We start from the raw sequence: 13,204 nt of genomic DNA, 5'->3' as shown, positions 1-13,204 counted from the left end.
TGGAGGTTCTTATGTTCAGTTTTCAACTACGTTCGATAGGTGTCGTCTTTATGCTCAGTTTGAAAGATGTAGTTTGTGGTTTCTCCTTGAGTCCAGATAAATGTGTTTGTTGATTGATACATGAGACTAATGTAAAATGTCTGCCTGTCCCACTCTGATGAACGTCTTGAGGATATTGCTTTAAAATTAGGAACACCCTTTTGGCCAGAATCCAAAACGTCATACAATAATTGTAAAAAAAGATAAACTGTTCTGTAATTAAACATCACAAATGAGGAATAGACATCATGTGCGGATAAATGTGATAGTTTGACGAATTGAGATTTTTTAAAGTCAGTCTATTTGCATCGTGAATTTTTAAGATTAACACAAATTAGTGAGTTTAAAACTCACAAAAACAAACAATAACTTGTGTTGTACTTAAATAAAACTTTGCAGAAAGAACAAATCCAACCCCAGCTAGCTTGAGTTAGTGAAAGCAAAGTTTGTTATAACCTCTATAGTTGATTCATCACAGAGGAATTGAGAATCTGAGAATCTGAAAATGTAAAACTTGGATCATTCCTCCCAAAGTTTCTTTTGTGTTGCTTTTTTACTTCCTCTGAACTTAAAGCTCATTTCCTGCTCAAGCACAGTTTGTGACGTTGGCCCCTCAGCATTTTCTTAATCCTGCCCACTGATGCCAAGTCCACACCACGCACAGCAGAGGACACACAAAGCTCATACACAGACATCTGCTGAGTAAATGTGAAATGTTATAGTTGCTGGTGATACCTCGGGCCGCCATGAATCTTTCCTGCAGGTGGGAGATGCTCCTTATTATCAGTTTGTGGATTCAAGTGAACTTAGTGCCTGGAACGTATTGTACGGATGCAGCTGCCAGTCTTCTGTCGATGGAAGGTAAGGTTTGTTTTGACCAGTTCATTTATTTACCACATTTCAAAGCGTTAAAGACAGCGGGGCGATGTTTTCAATTAATATTAACACAGAACATATTCAGACAATAAAGTATGTGGAAGCAATACAATTCAATACAATATTTTTTATATGAGTTTGTCTGAATCTTTGGTGCATGTTTACAGAAAGCTTCTTCATTTTGTTTTTTGCACATATTGTGATGAGAAGTTGATCCAGTGAACTTGAAATCTGATGTGTCTCGTTTCTGGAGCAGATATTTTGCTCTTGAAGGACGAGCAGGATCCTAAATGTTTCACCCGGACAGGAAAGGATTTCATCTGCTTCTTTGAGACCGCAGACAACAGGACGTACGATTTACTCTACAAGGTGAACAGGTATGTTACACATCTTGAAGTATTTGTGTTTTGTAGAAGTAGCTGTAACTGTACAATTTAAGAAAAGTACTTCATACACTATTCTACACTTTTGGCATTATGTGTTTTTGTGTGAACGTGTCGCTTCTTCTGATCAAAAGCGTGTGGACAGAGATCAGGTGTGTCCAGAAACCAGAAAACGACACTGTCCTCCACATCTGCTCATTTCCGTCTGCAGATGTTTTATTGTTTGTGGAAACACACATTGTCGTGGAGCACAACAGCAGCTCGAGCCTCTTCAACAGGACCGTCTCTGTGGAGGACCACTGTGAGACATTTTCTCTTTTTCAATTCTTACTGCTATTTATTTATTTAGGGTCATTTGTACATTAATATGAGTGTAAATCCTCGAATCCCTGATCTTAACTTTATCCTTAAATCCAGTCACCATTCATTTTTTGTCTCTAGTTCTCCTGGATCCTCCGCTGAACGTGTCTTTACACCATATTGAAGAAGCAGGGCAGCTGCTGGTAACGTGGAGATCAGAGGTCCCGACGTACTGTTCACGTGTGATGCACAGGATTCGATACTCCATCAACAGAGAGAAGACAGAAAAGGTGAAGACACTTCTCCAATGCAGCCACAAGATTATCTGTCTAATGGTCGTAAATCTTTTCTCATGTGTGCCAAGAGCAAATAAGCTGTTTGAAGGTTAAAGGAAAGTTTAAAGCTTGACAATTGTTTTCACACTTGATTTTAATTAACGTGATCAGTTATGTTTGTCACTGCCTAAACAGTTTTATCATAAATGTATCAGTTTTTAGGTGTTAGGTCATGAGATCGATTAGTAATTAATCAAACACATCATTGATTTGTTAATTTCTTCTCAAACAAACATGTTTATTGCTCTTAACTCGGTGTAACTAGATTTTTTTGCGGCGTCTGTTCTGAGTTATGTGAATGAACTTCAAATCGATGGTGTTTGTGATGATTCCAGGTGAAGCAGGATGAACACAACAAATTCATACTGGACTATCTGGTACCAGGGGAACAGACGGAGGTCCAGGTCTCTATTAAATGTGCCTCTGATATCAGATGGGGACACTGGAGCTGCTGGTCACAACCTGTGAGAGGCATCGTTCCCCAAAGAGCTGGTGTGTTTCAACAAGAAAAGAGTGGATGACAGCACGAGAATGATGTTTATCCATAGAACAATATCTTATCCAATTATTTCAAGCGTGCTTTACCTCAGTGGGAAAACCTCTTTACCTTTCAGATGATGTTTCACTGATGTGTTTCACCTCCGACTTACGAAACGTCACCTGTCAGTGGGACAGCAGCAGATACGGTTTAGAAAACAACCTCAAACTTTTCTACAGGATCGGAAACAGGTAGAAACTAACATTCACACTTTCATCAATGTTTACTTGAACCTCAAATAATTTCACTATATAACCTGTTTTATAGGAAGTTCCGTCCTTCAGAGAGTAGACATGCGGTATTAATGTGATCTTCCTGTCAAAAGTCTCATTTACATTTAACAAGAAGTGGGGAAAAAATGACATGACCACAATATGTTTGGTTCTTTTAAGTCCGTGTTCACTTGGCTGTGATTCAAAATACAATTACGACCCTTTCAGCGAAGGATGGAGCGAGTGTCCGACTGATGAGTTCACTGAGCTGTGTCGTTTCCATGGAGACGACACCAGAAACATCCGGATCAGAATCAGCAGCGCCGCAGCTCCACTCGGACGAACCTTCTACAGTCAGGACATCGCTATGAACAACACCGGTGAGTGAGTTTTAATTCCTTCATCTGTTTTTAACGTATCAGTGTTTGTCGCGCTCACATGTATCAGAGTCAAAGATACTTTCTCTCGGCTCTTTTCCATCAGGCCTCAGAAAAACTGTGGTGTCAGGTTTTTTTTATTATTATTGAAATGTAGCTTAGGGTTTGTTCTTTGCTTTTCAGTGAAAACATCTGCACCAGGTCATCTGGGAGGAGCAGTGGAAAAAAAGAAACTGTGTTTGAAATGGAAAGCTCCTCTTCTCCGTCTGTCAGCTCACCTGCAGTATGAAGTGGCCTACCGGACCAGACCGGGTGGACCGTGGACGGTGAGACGTTATCTTCAGTGGCTGCACATCATTGTTGAGATGAAAAGGGGTTTTAGTTGCTGATGTGTACAATCGGATGTCATTGTAACATGTTAAGAAATGTTCTGGTGGCATAAGTTTTGTTTTTCAGTGGTGATGGAAGGGGTTTGCATGTGTTTTCTTAATCTGAAGTGCATTGAGCTCTCTCAGCCACCGTAACCAGGACTGCTGCCAAAATGTCGTTCCCTATAAAACCTCTAGATGGCGCCAGAGTAATAATTATTGTTTTCTATTTTACATACACTGGAAGCAAAAAAGATGATTTTCTGCAAGAAAATTTAATTTGTGAAAACATTGAGATGTGTAAGAAAGATCTGAAAAGAAAACAATCCCAATGTTTGTTTGTGAGCATGACTACAGTTCCGGGGACTGACTGATGATTTTGACCGAATGTAAAGAAGTAAATCATCTCTAAGTTTTATTGTTGTTAATACTTTGATTAAATATACCTTTTGGTCCACAGAGAGTTTCCGTAGAGGGACCAGAGCCTGGAACGTGCCTGGATGTTTCAGCAGGGACTCGGTACCATGTGAAGGTCAGAGCTAAACCAGATGGATCTGTGTACTCAGGCCTGTGGAGTGACTGGTCACATGAGCTCACTTTTCAAACCCCCATTGACGCAGGTAAACTCCCACTGATGCTGATGCTTCAGTGCGAAACACATAACTTTTATTATCCCTGCTCCTTTTTTTATTTGATATAATCTCTTCTTTTTCTTTTAAATGTAATTTTAACATGTTCTTATGTTACTTAAAATCTGTTTTCTTATATGAATTACAAATTAACATATTGTTATTTTCATCTAAATTGTATGTTAAGCACTTTGAGCTGCTTGTTTGTATAAAAAGGCACCATACAAATTAAGTTTTTTATTATTTTTATTAAAACCACCAAAGTTTTAACCAATTTTTATTTTATAAGAACTTAAATCACGTAATAACACTTGTACTTGCGTGTACAACGCTTTGTTGTGCCTTGATACATTAAAATAATAATGTAAATAAACCTTAATGCAGTAAAAAAAAATCTCTTCAGGTTTGTGGCTGTGGCTGTGGCTGTGTATCCCCGTCGTGATGCTGATAACTGTGATCTGTATTATTTCTACATATCTCAGGTATGATCTTATTCCAGCTCATCATCAGCTCTTTTATACCCATTACTTTTTAAGATTAGATCTCAAGTTGCACTGTACAATTTTGTAGTTTTATGATTTCATATCCCACAAAGTAAAAATGACGTAAAATCACTATTACTATTGCTTTGTTTAAACACACTTTTCATATCTGTCATTCTGTATTTTCACAGTAAGCTGAAGGAGTATTTTTGGCCTCCGCTGCCAAACCTGGACAAAGTCTTGCTCAACTTTTTGACAGGGATCGACAAGCAGAGTTGGGTAAATACCAAGAGGCAAACCTTTACTCTTTCTAGTGTAAAAACAGAACTTAGCCAATAATTGAGTCAATGGATAAAATGTAGATACAGACTCAATTCGCAGAAATATAGATTCCGATAACAAAGTACAAAGATTATAAATTAAACCAAATTAAAGGTCAGCCTCATACTCCAGTTCCTGCTGCATTATTCGTGTGCTCCGCTCCCTCCACAGGATCCTCCTCTTACATCAAAGCAGTGGTCTGAAGAAACCACTGAATCTGTGCTGGAGATCATATCTGAGGACGTGAAGAAACCATCAGAAGAATCCAACCATCTGCTGCCACCAGAGGAAGCTCCCTCCAGCGGAGGACAGGTAGACGGAAACACTGGAGCTGAAGTGCTTCCAGACTATGTGACTCTGAACAAAGAGCGTGTCATTCTTTGTCCAAAGAAAAACATGTACACGTGTGAGACGGTTGGAGAGAAACAAGGCCCGGGGCCGGAGGTTGAGCTTCTCCAAACGAGTGGATGTTCCAGCACTAGCGACTCGCTCCATGTCCCACAATGCTTAGCTAATGACTTCCTCAACCTTTCTTACAAGCCTCTGGCTGAGGCTGCAGACAGATTTGACTGCAGGGTCTCTCCTGCAAGGGAACCAGGTAACATCTACACTAACTTACCCTGCAGCTGAATGTGCAGTAAAACAAGCGTGCTTTGTTTTCACTGGGGCAGATCTGAGGTTTATTTTACACTTTCAGGAGAACTCACTGTTCACTGCATCAGTGTAACTTAAAAACAAAAGAATATCACATTTTTATAAGACTTCAACCTTTTGGTTAAAATGCTGCTCCAGATATTGATACACAAACAGTGATATATTGGACTTTTGTTTGTAATTGTATATAAGATTTCCTGCACATTGTGACTGGCGATATATAAAATGGTCACGAACGGAAACTCACTTTGAAAGTAATAATTTAAAGGCACCTCTCTAATATGTTTAGAGTAACCTGGATAATGGTTTCATATCTTTACTTTATATTCAATGTATCTTCAATGTATTTTTTTTTTATTGCACTTAAAACATTTAAAGAGACATCACTACTACGTCATCTCCTCCCAAACAACTTTGTTCCTTTTCATTATTTCTTACATTAAAACTCAAGGGTTTGTATTTTGTTGCAATAAATATCGAATGGCTAATTTTCTTTAAGTTGCATTTTAGTACATTTGAAACCATCTGAGTCGCACTGCGATGGAGCAGGATATGATATTTAGACACTAGGTGGCAGCAGATATCAACAGAATGAGATGAGACGTTTCTATTTTGTTATTGTTCTTCACTGAAGATGAGAGAATAGTTTGATTCTGACCCAGGTTCAACACAAACCTCATGATGAACCAACTTCCCCCCTGAGAGTTAAACCTGTAAATACACGGTCATGAATTACAATGACATTAATAACCATGAAATTAATGTTAAACTTCCACATCTGGGGATATTAAAGAAAGATGGCAAAACACGGGTGAGTGGTAGATGTTAATTTATTACACGTAGTAGATGAAAGGCTCAATTTAACATGACACAAACAATCATTACTCACAACTTGAATGAGAACCAAGAGACCTGAGTCGGAACATGGCCGATCACACCGTCATGACAACAGGGATGAGTGGGGGGATAAATACGAGCCCTCAGCAAAGTCAGGAGCAGTAACTCACATACAGCAACGCTAGCCAAGAGCCAAACTAACGTACAGGATGTTATTTGGCTTTAGGATCGGAGGAGTGAGAGGTGATGGCAGTTTTAGATTTTTAGATTTTACTCCACTAAAAAAAAGAAAAGCTGCCATGTGGTAATCAGGCAGTGTGACTGCTCCCGTCTGGCTCTGCAGCTATGTTATCGCCCTGCAACCAGTCAGCAGCCTTCTGTACAAATATACAAGAGTCGCACTTTAACGCCAGCCCATCACGTCCGCACTGTTGGGGCCAGACTGTGTGATATCATGTCCACGAATCAGGCCAGAATCGTATATGAGGCAATAACTGTGGAGGAGAAATGTTGAGAGTGAGACAATCAAGAGAAAGAGAGAAAGTTTAAGAGAGTCAGTGTTTACTGGCGTCTGAGCCTCTCTCCTCCCTGCAGGAATTCTTTCCATGTTTCATCACTGCCCACTTGCCCATACGCAAATGTCGACGGAGCGAGGTTGAATCACCTCCTGATGTCATTTCCTCAACTTTCACATACAATCACAATGAGAAACAACACAGTTTCAGATGTGATGGGCCTCACGCTACAGCACAGAGTGTATTTACAGTATACGTGCGCTATGCCGTCATATCCGCAGGCCTCAAACACGGATTTCGGCAACAGCAGAGCTAAGGCCACAGAAACAGAGCTCATCAGTCAAACTGTTGCTGGCAGCTTCCATCGTGCACACACATGGAAACGCACCAAACAGTCAGTCCGCTCTGCGTGCTGAGTGCCAACTCTCACTGCTGTCGCATTTTGTGATATTAGATTTAGTGGATCATGTTTTGGAGTCAAATCTTCCAGACGGGGGGAAAATGGAAGCAAAATCAACAAAACCAACAATGTGAGATAACGACAGTGTTTTCAGAATCTTTCCACAGGAGTGAACTCATGGATTGTTTTCACATTGAAGGAGCAGAGGTGTTTCGTTGGACTAAGTGAAAGCTTAGGTCGTCTTGTAATGAGGAAAACACACAGAGGCAGCTGTTTCCTGTCCTCTGCAAGGTTGGCACAGATGAGCAAGTTTGCATCCCCACAAATAAGAGACGCTCGGCAGCAGGGATGCAAATTCACTGCAACTAAACGGGCCCAGATGGTTCTTGTAGAATCGTAGAATAAGGTTTGCTCCTCCAGCTGGTGGCAGTTGTTAGGGATCAATTAACTGTCTTCAGTTCTTTACAATCAGTGGCAAATGACGACAGCCGTAAAAACTAAGAGCACGTCAGGTCTCCGCAGCAGTTTACTATCACAGAATCATAACTAATCACAAAGAAATCACTGATCAACACAAATCCAGTCGCATTTTCAAGAACTTCCATCACGAGGACGAGAATTCTGAACATCCTGAAAAGTGGCTCCACATTTTTTAAATACTTAATAGCACATTTGAAATAAAGTACAGTGGTGAAACCATACTACAAATTAAACCGCCATCCATGTTATATAACCAGTCACACGTAAGAATTCCATCACAGTTAAAATGGTAAACAGAATAAAGAGTTATATTACATTGGTTTCCACATTTTGAGGAATTGGTTCCCACTTCTTACTGCCCACAACTGTGAAGAAAGGCAGGTTCGGTACCACATCGTGTTTCCTGCTATGCTTAATAAACGTGCACAGTCACGTGCATCCCTGCTCTATCTTCACCACGTCCGACACAATTTGATAAACTCTATCGTCAGGGGTGCGACTGGGTACCATTAAGATTTTTATTTTAATTACTTATATTTTTTATATTTTATATTTCATGTTTAATGCTGTTTGCACCGGGGATAAGAGGGAAACACAATTTCAATTCTCTGTATGTCCTGCACATATGGCATTATTGATAATAAAGTTGACTTGACTTGACTTTATAGCCTCTGGAACTTTCATTGAGCTCAATCTAGTAAAACATAGTCTTGATGTAAAAGCCTTTATTTTTCATTTCTCCATGACTCTTCCTGGAATCATTTGTCAGTGTCGTTGTCTTTTAGTTATTTATCTGAATCTGGTGAGATTAATCTGTTTGTTTTATTTCGCACTCATCCATCTGGTTTTCTTGGTCCATTCAGGACTTGCTGGGAGAGATTCTAGTTAATTAGCATCTTATTTGAACAGTCGACTAAAGAACTAAGTGCTCTAAACAGATAGTAAGTAAAATGGACCTAACGTGTGTAGGAAATGTTAGGTAATGTTAGAATATATTCAAGTAAATAGTAAAATATCTAAATGTAGCTATTTGTGATTTGTACCAACGGAACAATTCAAACCTTTTAAGACTTTTAACGTTGTGTAATTTTTACATGTTCTTTGTCCCTCAGCATGAACAAACATGCTCATCCCTTACTCTAAGCACAAAGACAGCTGAACCTCGGGGTTCCTTGGTGATGGGACTCTGGCTCTGCTTGGTTACCATCCACTGAAAGAGACCCCCCCCCCCCGACCCTGAGCAGGCTCAGTTGTTGCCTTTCTTGTTGATGAGCAGAGAGCAGCACGTGAGGGCTCCGTCCACTTTGACCTTCTCCATGTTGGACACTGGGATGAGTGTGTAGTCCTTCAGCTTCTCAAACACCTGCATGGACAAGTGGAGAATAAAAACATGCTGACTTTTTAGATTCGCAGTCATCCAGGTCGAAGTGACTCTAGTACACGGAGGCAGAGAAAGTTTTTGAGATGGAAGCTGAAACGTCCTAAAGAGCCTCCGTGCAGTTCTGTCTTTTAGGTTGTTAGCTCCTCCAAGAAGTTTATGTTTTCGCCCTGTCTTTCTGTTTGTCAGTTGAATTACGCAAAAACTACAGAGCAGATTTCCAAATGATGTCAGCTAAAATACAAAAGAACTCAGGCAGATATTATCAGAAAATCACATAAAAACTGGATGTTTTCAGCAGCTGTTCCTGTTCTGTCTCCTGACTCTGCCCTTAGGAAACAGATGTATGAGCCAGTGTTACAGGTATTGACCAACCGGCAGCTCTGTAGACAGTAGAGAAGCTGGAAGGCAGAACGATATTTCTTCATTTGTCCACTCGTGATATAAAAGCCCTGCAGAGCGTCAATGTGAAATAGGAGAAACAGCATTCAGGAAGGTTTTTCTGCTCTCAGCTAAATATACATATAAAAAAGATGGGAGTGAGAACTGTTACGACATGCTCAAAAGACCCTTGTAAAGTAGTGTGTCACCCTGTGGACATTTTCCAGGAGGAAACCAATGTTTTCCTACCAGACGTCCAAACCAGGATATTTTTCTCTTTAAACTCTCATTTCGACCCTGCTGAGCGAGGCCCTGCGGCTCAGCCAGAGGGATCAACTAAACAAATTCTTATCTCATGATGCAATATGGCTGATGAAGGCTCTGGTGATCCAGATGACATGTTAAAAGACACCGCAACCATGTGCCTTATAACTCTGGATTCTTTTCTAACCAGGGCACATTGTGTAATGGGCAGGAGTTCAGGTCAGAGCCCTGCTTAAATGATTTGAACAAATGGCACGGCACCATCATCCTCTCATGTTGCACTATTAAACCACTTCAAATCATGATGTTAATTCAGATTTAATAGAGTTTTGATATTTTATACAGTTGTTTGCATGATTGCTTTTTGTTTTAATTGGCAGCCTCGTCTCTGGTTCTTATCTACTGATGATGTTAGAAATAAAAACCGAGAGCCTCAGAGTCTGAGCTCAAACCAGTGTCAACATATCGACATGCTCACAATCACAGTGTGGATCCAGTTCTATTTTTATTCAACAGTTTTTTTTTGTTGAAATCCCAGAAAATAATTAATGGATTGGTCATATTCAGGGAACTGATATCAAGTGTGTGAATTCAAATACCAAAATCTGTGATTTAAATGTGGTTTCATAAGGAGACTGTGGGGTGTTGGTGTGTGTCTATAAATTCTAGTTGGTTTATCTGTGAGCACTATTTCATTAAAATGTCCAAACCTATTTGACAAACCTGGCTCTTCTCAGGGCCTGAGCCTGTTAAATTATGGTGCGGCTCTGATTTCAGGGGTGGATCCACGTTTTATGACAAATAAATCATTTAGCTAATCGGACCACATCCTTTCTCCTTGTATAATACTACGGATAAAACCGAACGGTTCTGCCGTTGTAGTTTTAACTTATTTCCATGTTAACAACTTCGGTCAGTTCAGTCTGTCCATGTGTTGAGTTACAACATGTCAACTTCAGGTAACATCAGCGTCCAAACACCTTCTGTTTAGGTTCCATGTTCAGAGGGTCAACTCAGGGGAGGTTGTACCTTTGCATAACTCCCCGTAAAACAACATGAGTAAATCCCCTGCCGTTTATAGCACCTCCGCCTCCAAAGTGTCTCTTTGTTTAATCATTTCCAGCAGAGTTCTCATTACTGCGGTCGAGATTTATACGTCGAGTCAGAGGAGTGTGTGGGGGGGGGGGTCCCACACAGTAAAGGCTGCTATATTTCACTGGGCCTTTTGTCTGCTTGTTTTCTATATCTCCAAACCAGAAACCCTCCAGAGCGGCTGCCGCTGCCAACCATTAAAGGTGCACCCCCCCACCCCGTCTCCACCCCCTCTGACCCTCTCTCATGACCCCCCCGCCTTTGTCAAAGTGGAACTCTTATGTAACTTCACGAGCCGCCTAAAAATAGACCGGCGATTAGGGCAGACGATGTTTAGAGTTGGAAAGCTGCACAAAGTCTTGCAGATTGTTTCTGTGATTGTGCCAAATGCCAAGAAATATCTACGTCTCATCGGAGGAAGAAGCAGTGAGTTCCCTTGGGAAAAATGTACCGAGACTCGCTGCACGACAAAACCTATCCCTGCTATTTTAGAACGTATGCTATGTCTCGTGCTATTAATTCTTTTCCACTTTCTTAAAGCTACAATTTCTTAAACACAGGGTTGGAACCGAAACTGCGTTCAAGGCCAATTTCTGGTGGGTTTGAACATTATAAAGGAAACTAGGTCACAGAACAAACACGCAGTTCTTGCACGTTGCTCCAAATTTAAGAGGTGTCATCAATCAGGAAGCATGAGATACACAAATATATTAATCAAGCTCATGTTAAATTCCTTCAGTTAATCTTCCTGGAAAAAAATGGAGCCCCCTCTGTGAATGTTTGTCCAAAGACGCATAATTTAGTGAATTCTTCCTTCTAAAAATAGCAGGCGGAGGTTGGGGCTTTAACCACAGAGTACATTTTGAGGTCTGGGTACTGTCTGCAGATTGCAGGGTGTTGGGTTTGATCCTGTGGGAATCTTTATGACTTGTTGTGATGTGAAATGATCCCCAAGCATCTGAATAACACGGCTACTGCTCAGCCTTTCCAAAACCCCAGTGAGACAATAACATATCATTCAAGTTGAGATGCTGTTGAGTGAAAGGCACATCCCTCCATGTCTGAGAGAAACACATGATGGTTAACGGCAAGTGTTCATGCAGTGATGGTGTTGTTGTGAGGTTAGTTCAGCCAGGTGCACTGAACCAGCATAAAAGACTTCATGCGGGTGGTTTTTAAGAGAGCACGCAGGGAAACAAGTCGATGTTTGGCCCATTGCAGATAAACAGACTTTGATTATAGCAGTTTTAAGAGTTATTTCAATCATCAACTTTGATAATTGTTTTTCCTGACAGTTCAGGGTGTCTGAAGCTTGGTCTGCAGCCAGAGCCGTGTCCGCATCAAAGTGCAGGTTGCTTTGTTTAAAAAGCCACAGCCTTGGCGGTGGTTAACCTGCAGCGGTCTGCGTAAAACAACCACGTAGCTGTTGTAGAGTTTCAGCCAGTTGTTTTTCTTTGAGGTCTGGACAGGATGAAGAGCAACAAAGAGTCGTGCTCCTTAAATCCAAAGCCACTAAACTCAGACTGCACTTCTTCCTCCCAAAGGTGAAACCTCAGGATTGTAAATGATCATGTGACCGTGTGCGTGTGAGATAAAATCCCCATCTGAGGCTGTGACATGAGCTGGACGTTACCTTCGTGCTCTCTGGAAACTCCTCCGCTGTGCAGTGCAGCAGCACATGTCCCTTATCGGGCAGGTTCATGTAGATGCAGTTGGCAGCGAGGTCATCAGGCACTGTCAGTTTGTCGTAGCGATGGTCACTCATCTGCTGCATGATCTGCACATGAAGATGGAAAGTAGACAATGAGGTAAAGAAACTGAGCCAGCGAGAGTCCGGAGGGGTTTCACAGAGACAGACAAAAAAACAGTTATTCAGACACTTAGAGGCAGAAGTGAAGCCACAGAACCAAAGGCAGCACCACATCTTTCTGTCGGCCAAACCGCTCTCGGGGCCTGGGGGGCCTTAATGGAGAACACAGGAGCAGACAGACATTCTTTCTCAGCAGATGTCATGATATTTATGTAATCTAAAGGGGTGGAAGGTGGGACGGGAGGTGGGGAGAGAGTCTGAGAAGGCGCCCGTGTTGCCAAGTGGAAGTTGGGGGGGTCAGGATGTTATGACCAGAGGAGAGGCAGGTGCCTCTTAATGTTTATGAGCTGAACATCTGCGGACGGATACCTCAGAGACGAGGAGGGGAGGGGAGGATGAGAGCGACAAAAAAAAAAAAAAGTCCAAACATTCAGAAAAGATATTTTGAGGAGTGAGATTTTCACCAGATATGAATCTTCAGTCTTTTCTTGTGCTCTTCTTTCTTTGATCATGTGCAGCACAGGTCGCTAATG

The 13,204-nt window shown here is 41.2% G+C and overlaps 2 protein-coding genes across 5 annotated transcripts in view; one reads left to right on the top strand and one right to left on the bottom strand.

Annotated features, from left to right (window-relative positions):
- The first annotated feature begins 595 nt into the window (after nt 1-595).
- mpl (MPL proto-oncogene, thrombopoietin receptor) lies at nt 596-6,012 on the top strand. Its single transcript, XM_020098519.2, has 12 exons — nt 596-900; nt 1,172-1,292; nt 1,433-1,599; nt 1,740-1,888; nt 2,269-2,425; nt 2,548-2,662; nt 2,912-3,063; nt 3,244-3,386; nt 3,889-4,048; nt 4,461-4,539; nt 4,731-4,818; nt 5,032-6,012. The coding sequence occupies exons 1-12, from the start codon at nt 786-788 to the stop codon at nt 5,488-5,490; spliced, it is 1,905 nt and encodes a 634-aa protein (XP_019954078.2). The 5' UTR covers nt 596-785; the 3' UTR covers nt 5,491-6,012.
- Nucleotides 6,013-6,326: 314 nt separating this feature from the next.
- Nucleotides 6,327-13,204, bottom strand: part of ddah1 (dimethylarginine dimethylaminohydrolase 1) — a 70,399-nt gene continuing 63,521 nt past the window's right edge. For all 4 annotated transcript variants that reach the window (XM_020098521.2, XM_020098520.2, XM_020098522.2 and 1 more), the window contains exons 5-6: nt 12,495-12,638; nt 6,327-9,109 (exon numbers count right to left, since the gene is read on the bottom strand). In XM_020098521.2, coding sequence (XP_019954080.1) covers nt 8,993-9,109; nt 12,495-12,638 — 261 coding nt within the window. In that variant the 3' untranslated portion in view covers nt 6,327-8,992. The remainder of the gene's footprint in view (nt 9,110-12,494; nt 12,639-13,204) is intronic.

The sequence above is a fragment of the Paralichthys olivaceus genome, chromosome 3 (assembly GCF_024713975.1).
Source record: "Paralichthys olivaceus isolate ysfri-2021 chromosome 3, ASM2471397v2, whole genome shotgun sequence".
Taxonomy (NCBI): Eukaryota; Metazoa; Chordata; class Actinopteri; order Pleuronectiformes; family Paralichthyidae; genus Paralichthys; species Paralichthys olivaceus.
Note: the sequence above shows the minus strand (reverse complement) of the source record. Positions and strands in the feature narration are given on the sequence as shown.